This window comes from Salmo trutta, chromosome 10 (assembly GCF_901001165.1).
Source record: "Salmo trutta chromosome 10, fSalTru1.1, whole genome shotgun sequence".
NCBI classification, from domain to species: domain Eukaryota; kingdom Metazoa; phylum Chordata; class Actinopteri; order Salmoniformes; family Salmonidae; genus Salmo; species Salmo trutta.
Window position 1 is genome coordinate 35,654,128 of NC_042966.1, and position 26,444 is coordinate 35,680,571.

The 26,444-nt window shown below is 42.0% G+C and overlaps 1 protein-coding gene across 1 annotated transcript in view; it reads right to left on the reverse strand.

Annotated features, from left to right (window-relative positions):
• Positions 1–26,444, reverse strand: part of LOC115201650 (dynein heavy chain 17, axonemal) — a 98,284-nt gene that overhangs the window by 26,981 nt on the left and 44,859 nt on the right. Inside the window, exons 53-62 of the mRNA XM_029765459.1 lie at positions 24,047–24,208; positions 23,678–23,911; positions 16,529–16,789; positions 14,461–14,678; positions 14,097–14,304; positions 10,190–10,305; positions 9,734–9,926; positions 8,885–9,120; positions 8,665–8,787; positions 8,093–8,297 (exon numbers count right to left, since the gene is read on the reverse strand). Coding sequence (XP_029621319.1) covers positions 8,093–8,297; positions 8,665–8,787; positions 8,885–9,120; positions 9,734–9,926; positions 10,190–10,305; positions 14,097–14,304; positions 14,461–14,678; positions 16,529–16,789; positions 23,678–23,911; positions 24,047–24,208 — 1,956 coding nt within the window. The remainder of the gene's footprint in view (positions 1–8,092; positions 8,298–8,664; positions 8,788–8,884; positions 9,121–9,733; positions 9,927–10,189; positions 10,306–14,096; positions 14,305–14,460; positions 14,679–16,528; positions 16,790–23,677; positions 23,912–24,046; positions 24,209–26,444) is intronic.

Sequence of the window (26,444 nt, forward strand, 5' to 3'; positions counted from 1 at the left end):
AGGGAAGGAGGTTCTCACCCAAGATTTGACGGTACATGGCCCCGTCCATCGTCCCTTTGATGCGGTGAAGTTGTCCTGTCCCCTTAGCAGAAAAACACCCCCAAAGCATAATGTTTCCACCTCCATGATTGACGGTGGGGATGGTGTTCTTGGGGTCATAGTCAGCATTCCTCCTCCTCCAAACACGGCGAGTTGAGTTGATGTTAAAGAGCTCCATTTTGGTCTCATCTGACCACAACACTTTCACCAGTTGTCCTCTGAGTCATTCAGATGTTCATTGGCAAACTTCAGACGGGCATGTATATGTATTCTTGAGCAGGGGGACCATGCGGGCGCTGCGGGATTTCAGTCCTTCACGGCGTAGTGTGTTACCAATTGTTTTCTTGGTGACTGTGGTCCCAGCTGCCTTGAGATCATTGACAAGATCCTCCCGTGTAGTTCTGGGCTGATTCCTCACCGTTCTCATGATCATTGCAACTCCACGAGGTGAGATCTTGCATGGAGCCCCAGGCCGAGAGAGATTGACAGTTCTTTTGTGTTTCTTCCATTTGCGAATAATCGCACCAAATGTTGTCATCTTCTCACCAAGCTGCTTGGCGATGGTCTTGTAGCCCATTCCAGCCTTGTGTAGGTCTACAATCTTGTCCCTGACATCATTGGAGAGCTCTTTGGTCTTGGCCATGGTGGAGAGTTTGGAATCTGATTGATTGATTGCTTCTGTGGACAGGTGTCTTTTTTACAGGTAGCAAGCTGCGGTTAGGAGCACTCCCTTTAAGAGTGTGCTCCTAATCTCAGCTCGTTACCTGTATAAAAGACACCTGGGAGCTCGAAATCTTTCTGATTGAGAGGGGGTCAAATACTTATTTCCCTCATTAAAATGCAAATCAATTTATAACATTTCTGATATGCATTTTTCTGGATATTTTTGTTGTTATTTTGTCTCTCACTGTTCAAATAAACCTACCATTAAAATTATAGACTGATCCTTTCTTTGTCAGTGGTCAAACGTACAAAATCAGCAGGGGATTAAATACTTTTTACCCCCACTGTATGTCTGAGTGTTGGAGTGTTCCCCTGGCTATCCGTAAATAAAAAAGAAAAAAAGAAAATGGTGCCATCTGGTTTGCTTAATATAAGGAATTTGAAATGATTTATACTTTTACCTTTTATACTTAAGTACATTTTATCAATTACATTTACTTTTGATACTTAAGTATATTTAAAACCAAATACTTTTAGACTCTTACTCAAGTAATATTTTACTGGGTGACTTTCACTTTTACAATTTTTTATTATCTTATCTTTACTTTTACTCAAGTATGTCAATTGGGTACTTTTTCCACCACTGCAACTGAGTGCAGGAAATGCATAAATGATAAGTGCTGAAACTTGTTTTGGTTGAAGTTGAATTGAACAGTATAAAACAATAAGAATGGAGAAAGGCTCATTGAAATCACTTAGAATGTATGTGTTGCCACACCGATGTGAAATGGCTAGCTAGTTAGCAGGCTGTGCGCTAATAGCGTTTCAATCGGTGACGTCACTCGCTCTGAGACCTTGAAGTAGTTGTTCCCCTTGCTCTGCAACGGCCGCGACTTTTGTGGAGCGATGGGTAACAATGCTTCGAGGGTGGCTGTCGTCGATGTGTGCAGAGGGTCCCTGGTTCGAGCCCAGGTAGGGGTGAGGAGAGGAACAGAAGCTATACTGTTACACTAGGATCACTCACTACTCATAAAGCACTAGGATCACTCACTACTCAAAAAGCAAATGTAGAACTTTTATTATTCAAAAACTAAAAGTACCGTCAAATACCGTCATACCATCCATTTTTATTTTTTTTAATACAGTGATATAATATTTTGGCCATATCGCCCAGCCCTACATGAGTCTCCTAGGTTTTGTATTGAAGTCAATGTACCAAGAGGAGGACGGAAACTAGCTATCCTCCGGCTACACCATGGTGCTACCCTACAGAGTGCTGTTGAGGCTACTGTAGACCTGCATTGCAAAACAGTGTGTTTTAATCAATTATTTGGTGACGTGAATATATTTTGTATAGTTTTATCTAAAAAGGATCACTTTAATGTTTCATTATTTTTATTTTTATGAAAATCACTGAGGAGGATGTTCCCTCATTTCCTCTTCTGAGGAGCTTCCACTCAGGTCTTCATATTTAGATTACCCTATGCACCCCTAGTTTGTTCCTTTAGTTAGAATGGCCGACAGCTCATCAGTCAATCACCCCTGACTTTCTATCCAATCAGAGACATTCTATTTAGCCTGCTCGTTCTAAGTCCCACCTCCAGTCAGTTGCAGCATGTTTAACTGTATTTGTGCGTGCATCTAAAAGTGAGTAGTAATACTGTATGTGATGTTTTCTGTATGCTGTCGGGGGATGAAGTAATTCGAGGGGGTTATTATTGAGTTGTAAGTTGCTTATGCATCGTCATTACTAGCTAGCTAGTTAGCCAGGCTAAAAATGTTCTATGCGTCATGCACACGGTGCATTGCAGTTATGTGTCTTTATGTAGGCCTATAAGAATATTACCGAGGTAAAGTGGGTTTTATATTCACTCATTCAACAGACATTCATCAGACATTCATCAGATATTCACCAAAATCCATTTACAATAGTAAAAATCACTAACTAATTCACTGCTTGTCACAGAATCATCAAAGTAGATATTATTCATTCTCTAAATGTCTAGCATGCTTTTACAACCTTTGTTTTGAATACAAATTCCAGTTTAGATTTTATAGAAATACATAAAATCTATAAAATGCAATTTAAAGATGTATAAATCAATAACTAATTCACCGTTTGTCACAGAATCATCAAACTAGATGTCACGTCCTGACCAGTATAAGGGGTTATTGGTTATTGTAGTTTGGTCAGGGCGTATTTGATTTATGTGGTTCGGGGTTTAATGGGATATGTATTTATGTAAGAGGGGTGTTTGATTTATGTGTTCCGGGGTTTTTGGGTAATGTTCTTGTTTTGTATTTCTATGGTTTTCTATGTTGTGTATTTCTTTGTTGGCCTGGTATGGCTCTCAATCAGGAACAGCTGTACATCGTTGTTGCTGATTGAGAGTCATACTTAGGTAGCCCTGTTTCACCTGTCCCTTTGTGGGAAGTTGTTGTTTGCATAGCTGTATGAGTAGCCTGCAATCCTGTTCGTTCGATCGATCATTTTTCTTGTTTTGTTTGTGTTCAATAAAAGTCACTATGAGCCCTCGACCCGCTGTGCCTTGGTCCACTATGTACGACGACCGTTACACTAGATATGATTTATTCTCTAAATGTCAAGCATACTTTTATAACTTTTTGTTTTGAGTAAACATTCCAGTTCCTCCCTTCCCCAAAACACGTGTTCATATTGGACTATAAATTGTGCATTCCTGTATTATACTTATGCTAAAATGTTTATTCTATTCTACTAAGCAATTTACTTTATGTTCGTATTCTTATATTTTATTATTTCTTATTGTTGTAGCATTGTCAAGAAGATACCTGCAAGTAAGCATGTCGTTGGACAGTGTATCCCTATACGACTAATGCGCAATGTCCACCAGATGCATGTGTTTTGCCCAATGTCTAGCCCGCATTTTCCATACTTGATGCACATGTGCTTTGCTTTTCAACTAGCTAAAAGCTAGCTAGTTGGAGTCTGTGTGTGTACTTCTGTTTGTGCCAGCGCACTGTAAAGCAACGTGCAGGAGTTGAATGTATTGAACGCATGCGGTACACAGAACGCACCGCAGCCTAGTGCCGCACCACCAATGTAGCGTTGTGGACTGCTCCATTGACAATCAATGACTACCGCCGAAACGCAGAGTTTGATGCATTTGGTGGACATGAGGCGTAATAAAAAACGTGAGTATGCAGTTATTGCGCCTTGCAGTGGTCACGTGTCCTTACAGGCCACTTTATAGTTTACCGTCTATGTTTACATAGAATAACTTGTATTGTGTAGCAGTGTAGACACTGCAGCTGTATTCTGCTTTTTAATTCATGTTCTCTTATACTGCATTATCCTTTAGATGTAATAGAAGCCTATTACATACAGCATATCATTTTAAGTCATTATTGTGTTCACATCTGTCTGAAGCCTTATTTCCTTACGTTAACACTGGATACTGTAGTAAGATTCAACCTTTCTATTGAATGCATCTCACATTCATAATTGCATATTATTGTGTACTATAATCAGTGGTGTAGTACTATTTTTGTAGTTGAGGGAGCGCAAAAAAAAGTAATTGACGTCATCATTTCCTAACCCAAACGTTCTACCGACAGATGTAACCTACCAATATAGAATATGGCTAAAATGCACCCTCCAATTGCAATGTCTGCCTATGCCCACACATATTGTCTCAATAACTTTTAATATCCTTAGACACTAAGTTAGGCACACCTAATTTCAAAATAGGCCATCATCACTGTCAATCACTTTTGACTGTTTTTACCCAAACTGCATGCCAATCATTTGATTGAATTCAATCAGTTTCATAGGAATGTGCAATTAAATGTTCTTGAATTATCTTCTTGAATTAGGTTTTGATGTATGGGTTCATTGTCATTTGTAAGGGACTGGTCCAAATTCACATGACAATTGCTAGCTAGCTAGCCAGCTACTTGACACCTTTCACTGAAGGTTAGTGCTATCCTGGGATCCTTGGGATGTCCCTATGCTAAACCTTAATCCCTTACCATTTTAAATGTCAACTTCAATGGGGGGGAGAGAGGGAGGGATAGCAAGGACCATTCACTGAGGAAACACATGGGGGCGAGACAATTACCAGAATTTAATGGCTAGAGCCCTACAATCGCTGAAAACATAGCTAAATACCAATACATTGAATGTGTCCTCGTTGTTTTCCTGCTAGCTAGCATGAGGCAGCTCATTCTTCAGCGCCTTGGCATATTTTGCTGGAATCAGTGCAGTTTATGCTCCTTTCACTAGAGCAGTGTTACTCACAATTTTTTGTTAGGGGGCCACTTTGGGTTGAAACAATCATTCAGAGGGCCACACAGATTTTTGTTTTGTTGTACTTTTTCTTCCAATATTATCAATTATCAATTGAGAGCAAATTCAGAGCAATAGAGCACATGCAATTGATTTGATGTTGTCACGTATACTCCCTCTCCGGCCTCTAGGTCATCAGGCTGCTGATTATTCCGCACACCTGTCTCACCTGGACTCCATCACCTTCTTGATTATCTTCCCTATATCTATCACTCCCCTTGGTTCTCTCCTCAGGTGTTATTGACTCTTTTCATGTTGGTGCATTGTTTGTGTTTATATTATTTATTAAAAACACTCACTACCTGAACTTGCTTCCCGACTCTCAGTGCACTCGTTACAGAATAACACCTCACCAAAGGGAAGCATCAGGGAGTGTTTTTTTGTATTTCATTTTTTGTGTCAGTGCAATGACGTCGGGTCCGGGAACTGCTACAGGCTCTCATGCCTCAGCCGGATCGCCGGGCTCCCCTGCCTTAGCCGGATCGCCGAGCTATCATGCCTCAGCCAGATCGCCAGGCTACCCTGCCTCAGCCAGCTCGTCAGGATTTCATGCCTCCGCCGGATCGCCAGGCTCCCCTGATTCCACCGGCTCTTCAGGTTCTCATGCCTCAACCAGATCGCCAGGCTCCCCTGACTCAACCAATCTGTCAGGTTCCCGCGCCCCAGCTGACTCGACAAGATCCCACGCCTCAGCTGGCGTGACAGGTTCTCGAACATCAGCAGGGGTGACTGGTCCACTTCTGATCCCCGGGTTCATTTGGAGCCGGGCGTCGGGGAGGGGGTACTGTTACGTATACTCCCTCTCCGGCCTCTGCTGATTATCCCACACACCTGTCACCATAGTCTCGAGCACCTGGGCCTCATTACACTCACCTGGACTCCATCACCTCCGTGATTATCTTCCCTATATCTGTCACTCCCCTTGGTTCTCTCCTCAGGTGTTATTGACTCTGTTTTCATGTGGGTCCGTTGTTTGTGTTTTGTTTATTTTATTTATTACAAGGGTATCTGCAGGTTCCATCAAGTTGAATTTAATAATTTTTTAATGCCACTTGAAATGCAATTTAATACAAATTTTGAGGCCAATCCTCATTCCGTGCGTCTCAGTATCTCAAATCCATGTCAAATCAAATCTCTTGGTTGTAAAATACACAGCTGAGAAATAAAAAATATACCTGCACAAACCTGAGAACATCCTCTCTTCAACTGTGTCAAGTATTATTACACAGGATAGCTGTTTTTTTCTTATAGCTAGAATCAGAAAACATTTTTTTTACAGGAGCGCAGTGGTAAAAAGTGGCTTGCTCATTATCACTGCAGCATGCCCCAGTGAAACAGGCACATGGGCAGGGCAGACACATTTCATTATAGGAATTATGAAGATAATGCACTATACTGTTTCACCCAATTTATTTTCTTTTCCCCCCCCTTTTTCTCCCCAATTTCGTGATATCTGATTGGTAGTTACAGTCTTGTCCCATCACTGCAACTCCTGTACGGACTCGGGAGATGCGAAGGTCGAGAGCCATGCATCCTCCGAAACACAACCCTGCCAAGATGCACTGCTTTTGACACATTGCTCGCTTAACCCGGAAGCCAGCCACACCAATGTGTCGGAAGAAAAACCGTACAACTGGCGACCGTGTCAGTGCGCCCGGCCCGCCACAACAGTCGCTAGAGTGCGATGGGACAAGGAAATCCCGTCTGGATTAACCTTCCCCGAACGCGGACGATGCTGGGCCAGTTGTGCGTCGCCTCATGGGTCTACCGGTCGCGGCCGGCTGCCACACAGCCCGGGACCAAACCCGGATTTGTAGTCACGCCTCAAGAACTGCAGTGCCTTAGACCGCTGCGCCACTCGGGAGGCCCGACCAAATCATTTAATAGCTAAATAGTTAACTAGCAAGCTAACGAGTGAACTAACTACCCTAGCAACAAGCAATGTTTCGAATTGGCTATCTATTTTGTAGCCTACCTTACTCTCTGATCTGGCAACAGCAGACTTGCAGAGGCACATGCACACACAGAGTTGTAGGCTACATGTGGGAGCTCTCTAGCATCTTGAAAATGCGCCTTGGTAGGAGTAGGCTATGATTTGATGTTTATTTTTTTTATTTCGGATTTTGTCATGGTGTCAACAATTAAGCAGCTGCACAACATAGCGGAAACACTGTATTCATCTCCGGTCGCATTTTTTAAGACCATGGAAAACTGAATTTAAGACAAGACGGCCCAAGTCCATAACAAACCGTTTTGAGGACAGCCGTTTTAACAAACCCCTCAGAGTTTTCTGTCTGTTGCTGTTCTTGTTAAGTTGGATTTGGCCTGCTCAAAGTGCGCTTCGAAGTTAGACCGAAAGAGCTCGCCACCCAGCATGGCCTCCGCCATAGCCTACAGTTCTTCATTCTTCTCCCCACCGCCAGAGAGAAGACAGGGAACAAACCACCATTTACCTAACTCTAGGCTGCTATACATATTTATTTGGTTTGTCATTCTATAATTTTTCATGGAATTTGAGTGGTTATTTAGTATATTTGATTTAGAATACTTTTTCCAGAAATAGTTTTGCCACCTCTAGTTATTCTCAAATTGGAAAAAGTAAGGGAGCGCCGCTCCCCCACGCTCTACACCCCTGCCTATAATATGTCTTCTACAGGTGTAGACAACTAAAAGACATTGTGATTGGATTGTGATTAGATGTTCCCGACCACGTCCGGAAGTAGTCAGACAGGCATTGTGAGATATCTTAGGCTGCGTTTATACAGGCAGCCAAATTGACATTTAAAAAAAAAAAAAGATCTGATGTGATTGGTCAAAAGACCAATTAGTGTAAAAAAATATCAGAATTGGGCTGCCTGTATAAATGCAGGCTTACAAGTGTGGAAGAATACCTTTCAAATAATTTGCATACAGGGAGGATATCTGGTCACAATGTGGACACAGTGGACGGATAAGAGACATTTTACTACCATGTGTAGATGCAACAGCTACAATCAGAATGTAGATCAGATCAGAACAAAGGACGCATGCTAGCTCTAGGTATAAAAAAAGGCTTTTTGTCACCTTGAGCTCTTCCAGGTCTGGCCGTTCCTTAGCGACCACGGCGGCTAGCAGCTGGTCCTCCAGCCCGTCTCTGGTAACCAGGAAGTTGATGAGTGTACACTGAGCCTGCATCTCAGGCTTGTAGTGAGGGTTGAAGTACTTAGTGTGCAGGATAAGACGGAAGCTAGGGCTGTACTCTACCTCCTTGTCTCCTATCCGGATGTACCTGCCAGACAGAATGCATGAGAAAGACTGAAGGACAATTTTTTTTTATTGGACAGCAAAGAAATATAATAAATTTTAGGTGTGGCCCTCCGGACCTCAGTGAAAACCGAATGTGGTCCGCAAGGAAAATTAGTTTGACACCCCAGCCCTATGTGGAGCCATTGTGTGTGTCCGAAATGGCACCGTATTCCTAAGCAGTGGACTACTTTTGACTGGTCAAAATAATATATATCGCACTACTACCTGGTCAAAAGTAGTGCACTAAATAGGGAATATGGGATGCAGACATTGTGAGGAGTCATAGTGGCCCAGGGAGGGGTGTCAGAGGGCTGTAAGTGGTATATAGAGGCGATGATGTGGTGACTTACTTGCCCTTCTTGATGGTGTTCCTGCCCAGTAAAGGGTCCAGGACGGGTTCTACATTCTCACTGATGTTCTCTATCAGCAGAGTGTCTCCGTTAGACACAGCGCTCTCGATGCTGTCCAGGTACCTGCACACACACACACAGGATAGGTAGTATATCAATGCCTGGTCTACAAGACCACACACTGGCTACTCTATCTGGACTGTGTGTGAGAAGGACTGACCCTTTCTGTCCCAGCCGGATGACTTTGAGGTTGTCTCCGTATTTCCTTTTGATCCACTTGATTCCCTGGAGCTGGGCATCCACGATGAGCGGCCAGCGCTCTGTGTTGCACAGGATAGTGGCGTTCTCAATGGACATGCGGTCACTAGGCAAGCCCTGGTTGCTCCAGGCAGCGATGTCTGCGTCATCTGTCAGCAACATCAGGGGATCCAGCCCCTCTGTGATCGGGATGGGGACCTGGGAGAGGGAGGAGTGGAACAGGAGATTACTACAGTATACTACATCTGCATCACTTTGCTGTTTAGCAAATGTTTAATTGATAACACACTCATGCAAGTCAATCTCCTTTCAGGTGATTAAGTCATGTTGAACTGATTTATCATTCTATTCATTCAGTGACCCGGGTCTGACTGTGATGTTTCTGTTACTGACGTATGGTTTGTGTGCTGAGCCAGGAGTGTGTGGTGTACCTTGAACTCTCTGAGGTAGTGTTAGGAGTGTGTGGTGTACCTTGAGCTCTCTTAGGTAGTGTTAGGAGTGTGTCATGTACCTTGAGCTCTTTGAGGTAGTGTTAGGAGTGTACCTTGAACTCTCTGAGGTAGTGTTAGGAGTGTGTGGTGTACCTTGAGCTCGCTGAGGTAGTGTTAGGAGTGTGTGGTGTGTGGTGTACCTTGAGCTCTTTAAGGTAGTGTTAGGTGTGGTGTACCTTGAGCTCTTTAAGGTAGTGTTAGGTGTGGTGTACCTTGAGCTCTTTAAGGTAGTGTTAGGTGTGGTGTACCTTGAGCTCTTTGAGGTAGTGTTAGGTGTGGTGTACCTTGAGCTCTTTGAGGTAGTGTTAGGTGTGGTGTACCTTGAGCTCTTTGAGGTAGGGCAGCCAGTACTTGTCCATGAGTTCAATGCGGTACTTCTTGGTGAAGTAGCCCACGTAGGAGACGAAGGCAGAGATGAGCATGACGTCACCACTCAGAGTCTTCTCCTGGATCTTAAACTGGGCCACCGACTCTGACCAACGCACCTTCTCTGAGGCCAGACCTCCCACCAGCCTGCCAGAGAGAGAAACACAGTCACACCACATGTGTCAATATGACAGTTATCAAAGATGGTAGACTAAATCTTATTAAATGAAAGATATAATTTCAAATTCTAAAAATATTAAAATATCATCTCTATACTTAAACTGAATCAAATGTTCAAAGAGACAGTTTGAATTTAACCAGGAAGGCACAGGCAGTGAGTGTCATCCCGTGTCTGTGGTTGTGTTTTGTTGTGCTGTGCTGTGCTGTACTGTACTGTAGCTGCACGTCACCTGTTGGCCAGGGAGATGGTCTGATTGGTGGCGTCTGCTTCCTGTTGACACCTCAGCTTGTCCGATGTGGCCTTCTCAAACTCCGACGTCAGTTTGGCCAGGTTAGCATTCAGTTGCTAAATACAAGACAACAACATCCCTCTTTCATGGATAATAAGACCGGGAGGGTGAGAATAGAAAGACAGCAACAAGGCACATTTCTGTTTCACAATGGAATTATTCCATTCTACACTGTAAGTTTATGTCAACTTGAGTCAAATCAAGGAAACCAGCTGCAATATGATTTCTAGTTCACTCAACTTTGTGTAAGAAAATCTCTGCTAACATACATTCATGAGTTGTCTCAACACATTTGTCAAAGTTGAGTAAACTAGAAATCGTATTGCAGCTGATTGCCTTGATTTTTTAAGTTGACTCAACATTTGATTTCTAGTCCTCTCAACTTAACGATGCAAGGATAATGGTCTAATGCCTCCTATCAAAAAGAGTGCCGGCCCAAGCAAGTACAGGTTACACCTGAAGCATGAGGATTTGCAGCGAGTTGTGAACTTCAACAACTATGCAGAGGATAATGCAATAGTATTACCAGGACGCCACCCAGAACACAATAACATTGGCGCAAAGCTGCTGCCATCTCATGTGACAAAAGCAGCGGTGTGGAGTCTCCACAAGGAATCGATGACAACACTTGGTATATAAAGCAAAAACAACATCTTTTGATTATTTCAATTACCACCAACATGATTAGCACTACTTTTATTGATCTTACAGTCTTTATAAAGTGTATTTTTACCTGGAGTTTTTCCTTAATATAGGCAACTACTTTCACTACTTTTAGTCTTGAAATCTTTGGTTGTTTACTACACTAGCTCACATGTGAATCTTTAAAGAGATGGATGGGGCTAAGGCTTATAACAGGTGTGAACAAAGAAGTGTAAAAACTTTTCAAGGGCCATTCCTCAAAAGTAGGGTGACAATTTGATCAACTTTCAAAGCAGCATTACTTTCACATTGTTGCAGTGTATGATATAATATTTTAAAGCTTTGAGTCTGTACTTTTATCCAATGCCAGAAACACCATTTCATTTTGGAACATAAGACCGAAAAGCACTGGCTGGTGCTGGAGATAATGAATATGAGGTTGAAAAGTGGCGGAGCTGCCCTTTAAGGTAAGGTAGATGTCTCCTGGGTACATACATTCAACACCTTGGCACATACGCTGATTTCTCACATACAGTGAGCTCCAAAAGAATCGGGGTTGTTTTGGCTCTGTACTCTAGTACTTTGGATTTAAAATGATCCAATGACTATGAGGTTAAAGTGCACTGTCAGCTTTAATTTGAGGGTAATTTTATCCATATCAGGTGAATCTAAATTAATCAAAAATAATGATGTGAGAAAGTTACAGATGCACAAATATCATACCACCAAGACACGCATTGCTAACCTCTCACTATTACAATAACAGGGGAGGTTAGCATTTTGGGGGTGTATTATATTTCTGCATCTAAGTTTCTCACTCATCACACGATTCACGATTCATTCAGGACTATCCGTAATCATGGTAGCATCCACATTAACGTAGAAGTGTTTAGAAACATATTCTATTATTATTATTTACAATAAATGTGATTCCAAAATGACACAATACATTACTTACCATTCATTTCTATTGGGCACAAAATAATCTGAAACACAACCAAAACAAACAGCAAATGCATCCAACAAGTTTGTAGAATCATTGCGTGCTTAGAATATGGGACTAAACCTTTGACTACTTTAATACACATATGTGACTCGTTTCAGGAAACTAGGTGTATGTCGTGGGTCACTACTTCACAGGAGAGCCATTTGAACGTTTTTTGGCAGAAATGCCTTCTGGAACATGTGAACTTTCATGTGCCTTAATAACACACTTGTATGACATCTGTAAATGCAAATACAATTGTTAAATTACGAGCCTAGTTGGTTTAGCCATGGAAAAAGACAGCATCCTTCCCGCTAGCCATGATTGGCTGAGATAATGAGTGGGCCGGACATGCCGAGAGATGAGTTTGGATTGGTCCACCTTCTGTCTATAATATGAGCTGGTCAATATGTGTGGGTAATCCTTTCTAACACAGCTTTTTTTTAAAGATATCACGTAGTAGAACTGAATAAGTGTCGCTCTCCACTTTCTGGAGGACCGAGTTTTGAAATCAATGGAATTAAAGTATAATAGCAAAGGAGATGGAGAAAATTCTGACGTTTGATGGCAAACATGTAGACGGAGTCGAAAAGAGAACACACAGAAGGCTGTTTAATAAAACACCTGTCTCCGGATTATATCTTCAAACTAAAGGCAACCGTGACAAAGAGAGGGAGAAGCATTCATCCATGTATACGGGTAAGAGAGTCTAGCAAGCTACATTTTCAGATATTACGCCTTTCTAATTTTATCAGAAAGTTGTTTTCATTTCAAGTTAAAGTGTACTGTTAGCTAGCTAGCTAACGTTAGCTGGCTAGCTAGCTAACGTTACGCGTATGATCTGTGTAGTAATATTATTTGTATCTCAGAGCCATTTGCATTGCTAGTTGTAGCCTAAGGTTAGCTAGCTAACATGGTTGGTTAGCTACCTGCAGATTCATGCAGGGTAGTAACGTTATGAGTTGGGATTATGGTTCATTGTTTAGCTAGCTAGCTACATGTCTAAACAACAGACTCTACTATGCAAGTAACTATTTCAATAGAATGTTTATGATGTCACTGCAACAACTGTTGTTTGAAGTAACTGGTAAATTCGCTCTGGCTATCTACTCCGATTTCAGAGCACTCTCATCTGAGTGTGCCAGAGCGCAGAATAACTGACGAATTTACGAACGCTCAACACCCGTTGAATATGGCTGTGTCAGTAGACATTGGCAAAAAGCATAATTAAATTGTTGCCAGCAGCACAGTTGCATTCACCAACGCTCTGGATAACATAAAACAGCCTAACCAGGTCTAGGGCTAGTAAAATGGTCAGAGTGAGCTGTTCTCTCATTTTTGTTTGGCAGTAGCTAGCAGGCTAGTCAACGTTAGCCAGTTAGCTTGGGTGCTTGACTGCTGTTGTTGGGTCAGAACGCTTTGACCAACCCTACTTTTCGGCCAGAGCGTCCAGTGTGCGCTCTGAACGCTCCGAGAGGCGAAACACTCTGAATTTACGAACACCCAGAGCACACTCTGGCACTCCAGATTAAATGTACGAACAAACCCATAGTATAAGCCAGCCTTTAGTCTTGAAATCTTTGGTTGTTTACTACATAGCCTCACATGTGAATCCTTAAAGAGATGGGTGGGGCTAAAGCTTTTAAGAGGGTGTGAACGATGCTGAATGGGTGTAAACAAAGAAGGTAGGTACAAAAACATAGTGCCATTTTCTCAAAAGTGAGGTTACAAGTTTATCAACTTTCAAAGCAAAATTACTTTCCCATTGTTCCTCAACTGTAGTGTATGATATGCCATTTCCTAGCTCTAAGTCTCTCCTTTTATCCAATGTAAAAAACACAATTTCAAATCGAGCCGATCGGTCATATATAAGGGAATTCGCCAAATACTTTTGGTCCCCTAAAATGGGGGAATTATGTCCAAAAAGTGCTATAATTTCTAAACAGTTCACCTGATATTGATGAAAATACCCTCAAATTAAAACTGACAGTCTGCACTCTAACCTTTTAGTCATTGTATCATTTCAAATCCAAAGTGCTGGAGTAAAGAGTTCCCCCAAAAATGTCACTGTCCCAATACTTTTGAAGCTCACTGTAGATGCACATCTTAAATCAGGTTACAGGCCAGTTAACTAGGACTAAGACCCCTAGATTTAGCGAGTGCAACTATATTAGAAGGCTAGTTAATCGGTTTTGTAATAATTCTATTGTATTCTCTCACATTGATCTTGGTCTTGATGATGGAGAGTTTGTCCAAGGCAGCGGCCAGCTCAGCATTGGCCTGGGCCAGAGTCTGGCGTTTGGGCTCCACATCACAGTACACCTCGTAGAACATTACAATGTTGATGCACCACGAACACAGACCTGCAGCAGCAAGTGACTTAGAGCGGATGTATTCTGGCTCGAACGTGGGGTCGTTCTTAAACGGTCTGCACAGGGAATAAAGAGAAGATACACACAAAATCTATCATCAACAAGATATAAAAGAAAATAAGGGGAAAAGGGACTCAAATCTTCAGAGAAATAAAGATTTCCTGATGAATCAGCCAAAGTGTTTGGATGTCAGCTAGGTTTGTGTTTCTCACTGGAAGGCCTTAATGCAGGTGTCAGGGATGTTCTCCTTGTTGTAGTTGATCAGGGCGTCCAGGAAGGCGTCCACCTTGGCCATGGTGTTCTTGGCAGCCTTCCAGCTCTTGTCTTTGGGCACCTTCCCTCCGGGGGCCATCAGGATCATCACAGCACCCATCACGTTCACCACCGCCTCCGGAGGTGAGCCAAACGACTTCAACTCTGTCAGGTTGTTCTGCAGTACAGCGGGAACAGACAGGTTATATGACACACAGAGTCACTTAACTCACTGAACAACACATACATACGCTCTTCGGCATTTTAGGCTCACTACAGTAGTTTCAATGCTCGATTCCTACTAATCTTGTTAACTTCTTTGGGAAAGGGGGGTAGTATTGAGTAGCTTGGATGAATGAGGTGCCCAGAGTAAACTGCCTGCTACTCAGGCCCAAAAGCTAGAATATGCATATAATTAGTAGATTTGGATAGAAAACACTCTGAAGTATCTAAAACTGTTTGAATGATGTCTGTGAGTATAACAGAACTCATATGGCAGGCAAAAACCTGAGAAAAAATCCAACCAGGAAGTGGGAAATCTGAGGTTTGTAGTTTTTCAAGTGATTGCCTATCCAATATACAGTTTCTGTGGGGTCATATTGCACTTCCTAAGGCTTCCACTAGGTGTCAACAGTCTTTAGAACGTCGTTTCAGGCTTCTACTGAGAATGGGGAGAGAATAAGAGCTATTGGAATCAGGTGTCTGGCAGAAAGGCATGAGCTCAGTCATGCGCGCAGCCGTGAGTGCAAGCCACATTCCCTTTCCTTTCTGAAGACAAAGGAATTGTCCGGTTGGAATATTATTGAAGATTTATGATAAAAACATCCTAAAGATTGATTCTATACATCGTTTGACATGTTTCTACGAACTGTAATGGAACTATTTTGACTTTTCGTCTGGACTAAACGCGCGCGCTTTGTGAATTTGGAATGCTGGACTAAACGCGCAAACAAAATGGAGGTATTTGGACATAAAGATGAACTTTATCGAACAAAACAAACATTTATTGTGGAACTGGGATTCCTGGGAGTGCATTCCGATGAAGATCATCAAAGGTAAGTGAATATTTATAACACTATTTCTGACTTCTGTTGACTCCACAACATGGCGGGTATCTGTATGGCTTGTTTTGGTGTCTGAGCGCTGTACTCAGATTATGGCATGGTGTGCTTTTGTCGTAAAGCTTTTTTGAAATCTGACACAGCGGTTGCATTAAGGAGAAGTGTATCTTTAATTCTATGTAAAACACTTGTATCTTATATCAACGTTTATAATGAGTATTTCTGTAAATTGATGTGGCTCCCTGCAAAATCACTGGATGTTTTGGAGGCAAAACATTACTGAACATAACGCGCCAATGTAAACTGAGATTTTTGGATATAAATATGAACTTTATCGAACAAAACATCCATGTATTGTGTAACATGAAGTCCTATGAGTGCCATCTGATGAAGATCATCAAAGGTTAGTGATTCATTTTATCTCTATTTCTGCTTTTTGTGACTCCTCTCTTTGGCTGGAAAATAGCTGTATGTTTTCTTGTGACTAGGCGCTGACCTAACATAATCGCAAGGAATGCTTTCTCCGTAAAGCCTTTTTGAAATTGGACACTGTGGTTGGATTAATGAGAAGTTCATCTTTAAAATGGTGTATAATACTTGTATGTTTGAGGAATTTTAATTATGAGATTTTTGTTGTTTTGAATTTGGCTAGCCCAGAGGTTAACTATCCTAGAATGTGTTGAAAGCTCTATACATACTTACACACACACACACACACACACACGTTATGTTCTATCCTTGTGGGGACCTAAAATGATTTTCCATTCAAATTCCCTAAGCCTAACTATAACCACTAACCATTTACCCCAACTCTAATTCTAACCCTAATTCTAACCCAAACCCCTAAACTTAAAATAGCCTTTGTCTTCATGGGGATGTGGGAAATGTCCCCTCCAGGGAGAATTTTCCTTGTTTTATCCTTGTGGGGACATTTGGGGATTTTAGGAACCCCCACACACATCCAGACCTTGTTGAGAGTGTTGAGAGCCTCCTGGGCAGCCAACAGGGCAGGTTCTGCTTTGGCCAAGTCCTCTTCACATGACCTCTGTTTCTCTCCCACATTCTTGGCGATTACTTGCACTTTGAGCTCCTCATCGTTGGCTATGACCTTCTCCTTGGACACTTTCTCTGTTTCCACACCGACCACCTCGATGAGCTTGTCAGCATCCTCGTTCTTCTGCTTGAGCTCCACCTCCTGCACGGCCAGCTTGGCCTTCAGATCATCCACCTGGTGGAGGGAACACACACATCAGGAACAGAACACAACGACACACACATCAGAGACAGAAGACAACGCTGTGCAACTCTTCTGCAGGTTGTTCATCATTGGTGTAAAGGAGAATATGTTCTTAGTCAACTTCATTGGTAAATTAAAGTTTGGTGGGTTATCAATGCCTAATACAGTAATGACTAGTGGTGGGCACCAATATCGATAATTCGATTATATCGATTTTGTTTGATATCGATGACATAGGCACGTCATGATATCGTTTAATACTTATTTTACCCGCTTTCTACATGCTTTTGTAAAAATAAATAAACGCACCAGCATTTCCTGCCGCACTCGGCGTATAGCTAGCAGAGCAAAGACATAGCATGGGTTCACCCATGGGACTAGCTTGCTAACTCTAATCAAACAAAAATGTTGTCAAAACTTGCAAGATAATCCTTATGGCCACAATGTATTTCATGTTTCATCCATACATTTATTTGTTTCTTCACGAGTCAACCACCCTCACCTTATAGCAAACAATGGTGATGGCAACAGACAACTGCTGGTGGAAAACTTGTTCACATTGTAAGAAAGCTAATAGTTGTTGTGCCATACATGTGTTCTTTGCATTCTTTAGTTAATACTTGTGCACACTTCATCTGGTTTTAACAAACATGTTTGCAGCTAGGCAACTGGCTATTTTTGCTTTAGCTAACGTTGCTTAACCCCACAACCCCAGCTAGTCAGCAAGCCAAGTACAATACCTTGCAAAATAATTCACCCCCCCCTGGCATTTTTCCTATTTTGTTGCATTACAACCTATCATTTAAATTGATTTCATGTAATGGACATACACAAAATAGTCCAAATTGGTGAAGTGAAATGGAAAAAAGAACTTGTTTCAAAAAATTATATATAAAAAAAACCTGTAAAAGTGGTGCATGCAGATGTATTCAGCCCTTTGCTATGAAGTCCCTAAATAAGATCTGGTGCAACCAATTACCTTCAGAAGTCACATAATTAGTTAAATAAAGTCCACCTGTGTGCAATCTAAGTGTCACATGATCTCAGTATATATACACCTGTTCTGAAAGGCCCCAGAGTCTGCACCACTAAGCAAGGGGAGTCTGCACCACCAAGCAAGCAGCACAATGAAGACCAATGAGCTCTACAAACAGGGCAGGGACAAAGTTGTGGAGAAGTACAGATCAGGGTTGGGTTATAAAACAATATCAGAAACTTTGAACATCCCACAGAGCACCATTAAATCCATTATTAAAAAATGGAAAGAATATGGCACCACAACAAACCTGCCAAGAGAAGGCCACCCACCAAAACTCACGGACCAGGCAAGGAGGGAATTAATCAGAGAGGCAACAAAATTATCAAAGATAACCCTGAAGGAGCTGCAAAGCTCCACAGTGGAGATTGGAGTATCTGTCCCTAGGACCACTTTAAGCCGTACACTCCACAGAGCTGGGCTTTACGGAAGAGTGGCCAGAAAAAAATAAGCAAACATGTTTGGTGTTCGTCAAAAGGCATGTGGGAGACTCCCCAAACATATGGAAGAAAGTACTCCGGTCAGATGAGACTAAAATGTAGCTTTTTGGCCATCAAGGAAACCGCTATGTCTGGCGCAAACCCAAGATCTCATCACCCCGAGGACACCATCCTCACATTGAAGCATGGTGGTAGCAGCATCGTGCTGTGGGGATGTTTTTCATCGGCAGGGACTGGGAAACTGGTCAGAATTGAAGGAATGATGGATGGCTCTAAATACAGGGAAATTCTTGAGAGAAACCTGTTTCAAACTTCCAGAGATTAGAGACTGGTTCACCTTACAGCAGGACAATGACCCTAAGCATACTGCTAAAGCAACACTTGAGTTGTTTAAGGGGAAACATTTAAATGTCTTGGAATGGCATAGTCAAAGCCCAGACCTCAATCCAATTGAAAATCTGTGGAATGACTTAAAAATTGCTGTACACCAGCAGAACCCATCCAACTTGAAGGATCTGGAGCAGTTTTGCCTTGAAGAATGGGCAAGAATCCCAGTGGCTAGATGTGCCAAGCTTATAGAGACATAACCCAAGAGACTTGCAGCTGTAATTGCTGCAAAAGGAGGCTCTACAAAGTATTGACTTTGGGGGGGTGAATAGTTATGCACGCTCAAGTTGTCCGTTTTCTTTGTCCTATTTCACAATAAAAAATATTTTGCATCTTCAAAGTGGTAGTAGGCATGTTGTGTAAATCAAATGATACAAACCCCCCAAAAATCTATTTTAATTCCAGGTTGTAAGGCAACAAAATAGGAAAAATGCCAAGAGGGGTGAATACTTTCGCAAGCCACTGTAGCTAGCTAGTGATTAGCCCACACGTCAGTGGTGGAACCCACCCGACAAAATAGCCAGTTGCTTGCCAGCTAGCACATGGTAAGAAAGAGTTGTACCATAGATGTATTCTTTACATTATCTGTGGCTTAAGCTTAGTTAAAGCTTGTGCACACTTCATTTGGTTTAAAGGGGAATTTCACTCTGGCTCTGCCACGGCATATAGTATTATTTTAACAACATTATGTTTTTGTCATAAACATCCAAACCAAAGCGCATTTTAATTTCACTGATAGAATTGGGAAGTTTCGACTTTCTGTCTATTCGTCTGCTTATAGTGAAGCACAAATTCCGGCATTCATAGCAAATTCAGGTACAGCCCTGCTTGGTGGATGGGGTGTGCACTCAAACTTGGTTGATGGCATTGTTTACTTCGAACCACCGACACACAGTAATCTCAGAACATCTCTACGCAATTATATTTTTAAACGTTTGTTTTTCACTGACGTTTGTCATCATCCCCGTGTGGTGTTCTGTCTGGCTGTGCTAATCACAAACAAGAGCAAAAATGTGTTATCTTTCACTGTTCTACCAACCAGAGATTTACCCAGATGCTGCCAGTGGTTTGTGGCTATCAAGAATGATGCTTACGGTGACCAAAGATTATCAGAGGGATATTCAGGCTAAACGGATGGGGAATCTATTTCAACAACAGCTGAGAAGCGATGCGATACAATAACTATTTTCTTCACAAGATTCTCGATTAGAGTTAACATATTGTTAGCTAGCTTGCTAGCCTAGCTGGACTAGGCAAGTTAGCTATCTATCTTTTGGATACACACTGTCAATCAATTTCACCTATGCCATGGTAGTCACTGCTAGACTGGTAACGTTAGCTACCTTCAGCAGAGGAAACATGCTTGACTTTTTTATTTTATTTTTTTATTTCACCTTTATTTAACCAGGTAGGCTAGTTGAGAACAAGTTCTCATTTGCAACTGCGACCTGGCCAAGATAAAACGTAGCAATTCGACACATACAACAACACAGAGTTACACATGGAATAAACAAAACATACAGTCAATAATCTGGTAGAACAAAAGAAAACAAAAGTCTATATACAGTGAGTGCAAATGAGGTAAGTTAAGGCAATAAATAGGCCATGATGGCGAAGTAATTACAATATAGCAATTAAACACTGGAATGGTAGATGTGCAGAAGATGAATGTGCAAGTAGAGATACTGGGGTGCAAAGGAGCAAGATAAATAAATACAGTATGGGGATGAGGTAGGTAGATAGATGGACTGTTTACATATGGGCTATGTACAGGTGCAGTGATCTGTGAGCTGCTCTGACAGCTGGTGCTTAAAGCTAGTGAGGGAGCTATGAGTCTCCAGCTTCAGAGATTTTTGCAGTTCGTTCCAGTCATTGGCAGCAGAGAACTGGAAGGAGAGGTGGCCAAAGGAGGAATTGGCTTTGGGGGTGACCAGTGAGATATACCTGCTGGAGCGCATGCTACAAGTAGGTGCTGCTATGGTGATCAGTGAGCTGAGATAAGGCGGTGCTTTACCTAGCAGAGTCTTGTAGATAACCTGTAGCCAGTGGGTTTGGCGACGAGTATGAAGCGAGGGCCAACCAACGAGAGCGTACAGGTTGCAATGGTGGGTAGTCTATGGGGCTTTGGTGACAAAACGGATGGCACTGTGATAGACTGCATCCAGTTTGTTGAGTAGAGTGTTGGAGGCTATTATAGATGACATCACCGAAGTCGAGGATCGGTAGGATGGTCAGTTTTACGAGGGTGTGTTTGGCAGCATGAGTGAAGGATGCTTTGTTGCGATATAGGAAGCCGATTCTAGATTTAATTTTGGATTGGAGATGCTTAATGCTAGCTGATACCAGCACCTAAATCAGCATGTTGTTTGTGCAACAGTGTCTTCTAAATCAAAGAGGAATAGGCGAAGCATGAATATCTTGGCTACATGAATAAAGATTTAATGTAGCCAAAGATTATAGGGTCCCCTAGGAAACACTGCACATCACTTTGGACACAATAACTTGTCCATGGCATTTTCATTCGTTGTTATGTCAAACAACACTGTATTCAAAGTGCCCACTATTATTTATATTCTAACTATAGAATTAGAATAAACATTCTATTTCCATGATTCCAAAAGTTCACCAAAGTGTTTTGATCTAAATCGCAATTGCAACATTTGGTTAAAAATAAGGCCTAGTTTTTCCCCCCATATCGTGGCAGTGTGGAAATTATCTCAAATGAGTGCAGTAATTGATGGAAATGCATGAATGGAATCGAACGTTCGCAGAGCCTGTTTTAACTGGAGTGACGCTTAGAATTCCATTTTGCCTAAATGGCACCAAAAAATGTATACCTTTTAATTTTACCACTACAATCTGTTCTTAGGACGAAACTGAAAAAGAACAACTTGTGTAGAAAGTAAACATCCGCATCTCGATGGTGCCAAGTGTGCTTATGTCTGCTTAACGAGGAAGTAGGGAAAAAATTTCAACTTTTGACTATTTCTGGTCTAGCGATCGATGACAGCAGAGTACGCTGCCCAACCTTATGTAATTACATTTACATTACATTTAAGTCATTTAAGAAAAATACAGTTTACTTAACCAAAGTTAGTTCACTACATCCAAACTACTTTGTGATAAATGATCATATCTAAACCTGAAATGTCATCGACTGCAAATTGCACTCTGGAGTCAGATGTTAAGATAATGTGTAATTAACATTTACATTTGCGTCATTTAGCAGACGCTCTTATCCAGAGCGACTTACAAATTGGCGACGAACAGTTTATCGTGCTGATGTTGCTTCCAGAGGCAGTTTGGAACTCAGTAGTGAGTGTTGTATTGCAATCGAGGACAGACAATGTTTACACGCTACGCTATTCAGCATTCGGCGGTCCCGTTCTGTGAGCTTGTGTGGCCTACCACTTCGCGGCTGAGCAGTGTTGCTCCTAGACCAGTGGTTCTTAACCTGGGTTCGATCGAACCCCAGGGGTTCGGTGAGTCAGTCTCAGGGGTTCGGCGGAGGTCAAGACACACACCCGACTCATATGATTCGTGATGACACGCCCCGCTTGGCCATCATTGGCTGCAGGTGATCACGCAACATCGCTTGGCCTATCTGTGCTGCAGGGAATTTGGCGCGCTCAGTAGTCGAATTGTGACTGTCGTGATGGTACGTCGTGTGATTTCTTTCTTAATATTTTAATCCCTTCATACTAACTATGTCGAGCAAAAAAAGAAAGTGGTCGGACGAATATGTACAATATGGATTCACATGTATAACGGAACGTGATGAGAGTCAGCGTCCTAACTGCCTGATTTGCAATGCCAAGTTGAGTAATTCTAGTCTAGCACCGGTAAAACTAAGAGAACACTTCCTTAAGCTGCATGGAGATGGACAATACAAGAACACAACGCTCGCTGAATTCAAGGAAGCAATTGCCACGCACTTAGATGAGCTTGCAAAGTCTCTCGACGGATACTTCCCTACAAGAGAGTCATATCCAGCATGGGTGAGACAGCCGTTCACGTTTAGTGTTGAGACAACAGATATCAATGATGAATACCTCGATGAAATCATTGAAATTCAGCAGAGCCAGGTTCAACAGCAACTCTTTAGAACAACAACGCTCTCAACGTTTTGGTGTCAACAAATGGTAACGTACCCTGTTATTGCTAAGAAAGCTCTGGAGATTTTCATACCGTTTGTTACAACATATCTTTGCGAGCAATCCTTTTCGAGGATGCTGGACATAAAAACGAAGAAAAGGAACAGACTTTGTTGCGAAAATGACATGAGAGTGGCACTTGCCAAGGTGAAGCCGCGCATTTCTGAACTGGTCTCTGAAAGGCAACAGCAGAAGTCACACTGATTTGCAGTAAATATTCATTATTATGTTTTTGTTTTTGTGTGAAAATCATGTTTTAATGGTTTTGTTCTTTGAACACTGATGTTGATGCACGGTTCATTTTGTGCACCAGTAAAATATATACCTATGTTTTGAATTTTATTTTTCCAATTAAGAAGGGTTCGGTGAATGCGCATATGAAACTGGTGGGGGTCAGTACCTCCAACAAGGTTAAGAACCACTGTCCTAGACGTTTCCACTTCACAAAAACAGCACTTATAGTTGACTGGGGCAGCTCTAGCAAGGCACAAATTTGACGAACTGACTTGTTGGAAAGGTGGCATCCTATAACGGTGCCACGTTGAAAGTCACTGAGCTCTTCATTAAGGCCATTCTACTGCCAATGTTTGTCTATGGAGATTGCATGGCGATGTGCTCGATTTTATACAGTACACCTTTCAGCAACGAGTGTGGCTGAAATAGCTGAATCCACTAATTTGAATGAGTAGCTTTCTCAACACAGTCGGACAGAGATGGAACAGGCACAAATTATATCGAAATCTTAAAATGAAGATATGATATTGATACAGTATAAAATGTAATAGCCTGTTTGTGTTAAATGTAGTGCAGGTGGATAACTAACTCCCAGACCGTGTGTGTGGTGGTATACTGTATATCTGACCTGAGCTGAGGTGTTCTCCAGTTTGGTTAATCCGTTCTCCAGGCGCTCCATCTTGGACAGCAGCTCGCCCCTCTTGACGGCCAGGAGGTTCTGGTAGAGTTTGATCTGCTCCAGGAAGGTCTTCGGCGTGGTGTAGTTGTAGCGACGGTCTGACAGCAGGTAGAACTTGGACATCTCATTCACTGTCTTATGGACGAAGGCCATGAACTGGCTCAGAGAGTCCTTCACCTCGGGCTGGGGTGGAAGAGAGAAAATCGGACACACAGGAATACAGTAAAAGCTAGATGAGGGGTCTACATGAGGCAACTCAGGGAAGGGGCTAGGGATTGTTTTGGAACGGGGTCGAGGGGTGTAACATGTCTTCCTCACCATGATGCCCTCTGTCTCGGAGAGGAAGCGAGCACTGACAGACACCAGCGCCTCCTCTGGCCACTCGTGGAACCAGTCGATGGAAGTGCAGTTGACCACGGCAGGGAACTTCCTGGCTCGCACCCTCAGAGTGGATCCCACCGGAGAGAAACACAGGATCACCTACAGGACGACACACATGCGCACACACACTTTACCCAGCTAGCATATTTGGTTCCTTGGAAGTTGTGGGAATGTCTGTTTTTGGTTTCACATTGGTTGTGGCAACGAAGCCATACGTTTCCTGACTGGTAAAACTAAATGTTTTTTAAATGTTCTGAGAACAGAAGTGAAAATGTAGCCTGTTCTGGGAATGTTCATTTTTAGGTTGCAGGGAGGTTCTGAGAACGTTTTACTCTGGTTCCCTGAAAGTCTGCCTGGGAGGTTTTATTAATGCTCTGAGAATGGAAATGATTTGAAGGTAATTAAATAACATTGTGTGAACATTCTCTAAATGTTGTGAAAGTTTTATGGTTATTATTGAAAGTTTTCTTAACACTCTAAGAATGGAATCTTAAGGTTATTTGGAGGTTTTTAACTAACTTCCTTAAACCTTTCACTTAATGTTTCAATAAGACTTTTAATACCTCATCACTACCCCTAACTATTTTGGGTAAAAAATGTTGAACTCCAAACACGGATAGGACACATGGAAATGTATTTGCTCATGCATTAATCATGCATTTTTTATTGTGACATGGCATCAGTGAAAATCCAAAATCCTATAATCTTCTGTTATCTATCCATGGATCTAGTGAAATCAATTTTATTAGTCACATACACATATTTAGCAGATGTTATTGTAAGTGTAGCGAAATACTTGTGCTTCTAGCTCCAACAGTGCAGTAGTATCTAACAATTCACAACAATACACACAAATCTAAAAGTAAAATAATGGAATTAAGAAATATATAAATAATAGGACGAGCAATGTCTGAGTGGCATTGACTAAAATACAGTATATACATGTAAAATTAGTAAAACAGTATGTAAACATTATTAAAGTGACCAGTGATTCCATGTCTATGTACATAGGGCAGCAGCCTCTACGGTGCAGGGTTGAGTAACCGGGTGGTAGCCGGCTAGTGACACTGACTTAAGTTCAGGGCAGGGTGCTGGGTGGAGGCCGGCTAGTGATGGCTATTTAACAGTCTGATGGCCTTGAGATAGAAGCTGTTTTTCAGTCTTGGACCCAGCTTTGATGCACCTGTACTGACCTCGCCTTCTGGATGGTAGCAGGATGAACAGGCAGTGGCTCAGGTGGTTGATGTCCTTGATGACCTTTTTGGCCTTCCTGTGACGGGTGCTGTACAGTAGGTGTCCTGGAGGGCAGGCAGTGTGCCCCCGGTGATGCGTTGGGTAGACCGCACCAATAGGGCTGTGGCGGTCACGAAATTTCGTCAGCCAGTGATTTTCAAGCAAATAACTGTCGGTCTCACTGTAATTGACCGTTAATTAACATAAACTAATATAGCATCTTCTTGCTTCCACTGATGCTGAGCTTTGGAACAACTACATTTTAAAAAGTCTAATAAATCCACGTATTATAGCCTTCACCTTTACAATAAATCCATTATTTATTTTAGACAGGTCTAAAGAAGCATGATATGAAGAAAATGTAGCCTATTTCAGAAGAACAGAATAGCCTACTCTGAGTTGTTCTTATGTTAGGTCCTCATCTGGCTATGCCAAATGGCTGTGGGCTACACTAGTTCATTGAACAGACAAGATTTGCTTAGAATTACATTATTATTTTATAGTTAAGAATACAATTGAACAAAGCTGAATGAAATAGAAAGGATATTTTCTCCAAACGATTTGAGCGGTTAACAAATAAATAGGTATTCCTATATGCTTAATTTAGAGTTATTAATGTAACTTTAGTTGTTCTTCAAACATTGGGCTATATTCTTTTTATTTTTAATACATTGTAAGGCTGCATGATACAACTCTAATGATGATTTGAAAAAAATTGCTTGAAAGGCATGAGCTCTGCTTTGTGTTGTGCACAGGCTGAACACACTACATCAGTCACTCATTCACAATTTGACAATCACTTAATAATGCCTAGAATTTCACGGCGGTATCTCCTTTGTGTGGCCGTGATGCACCCTAAAAAATCCATGCCTTTTGCGGCCAGTAGCCGTTGTGCCCTTCTCCCTGAGTGCTGCGTGCTCCGTCACGTGATCGGGTATTTCTCACAGGCTACAAGTGAAGACAGACACATCGGGGACGCAATTGCCTGCGTCCTTATCCAATTGTGAGAAATAATTATTCCAAACATAGTCTGGGACAGTTGTGGGATGCGATAGATCCCAAATTAATACAACCACTAGCATCCCCAACAAATATTTACGCA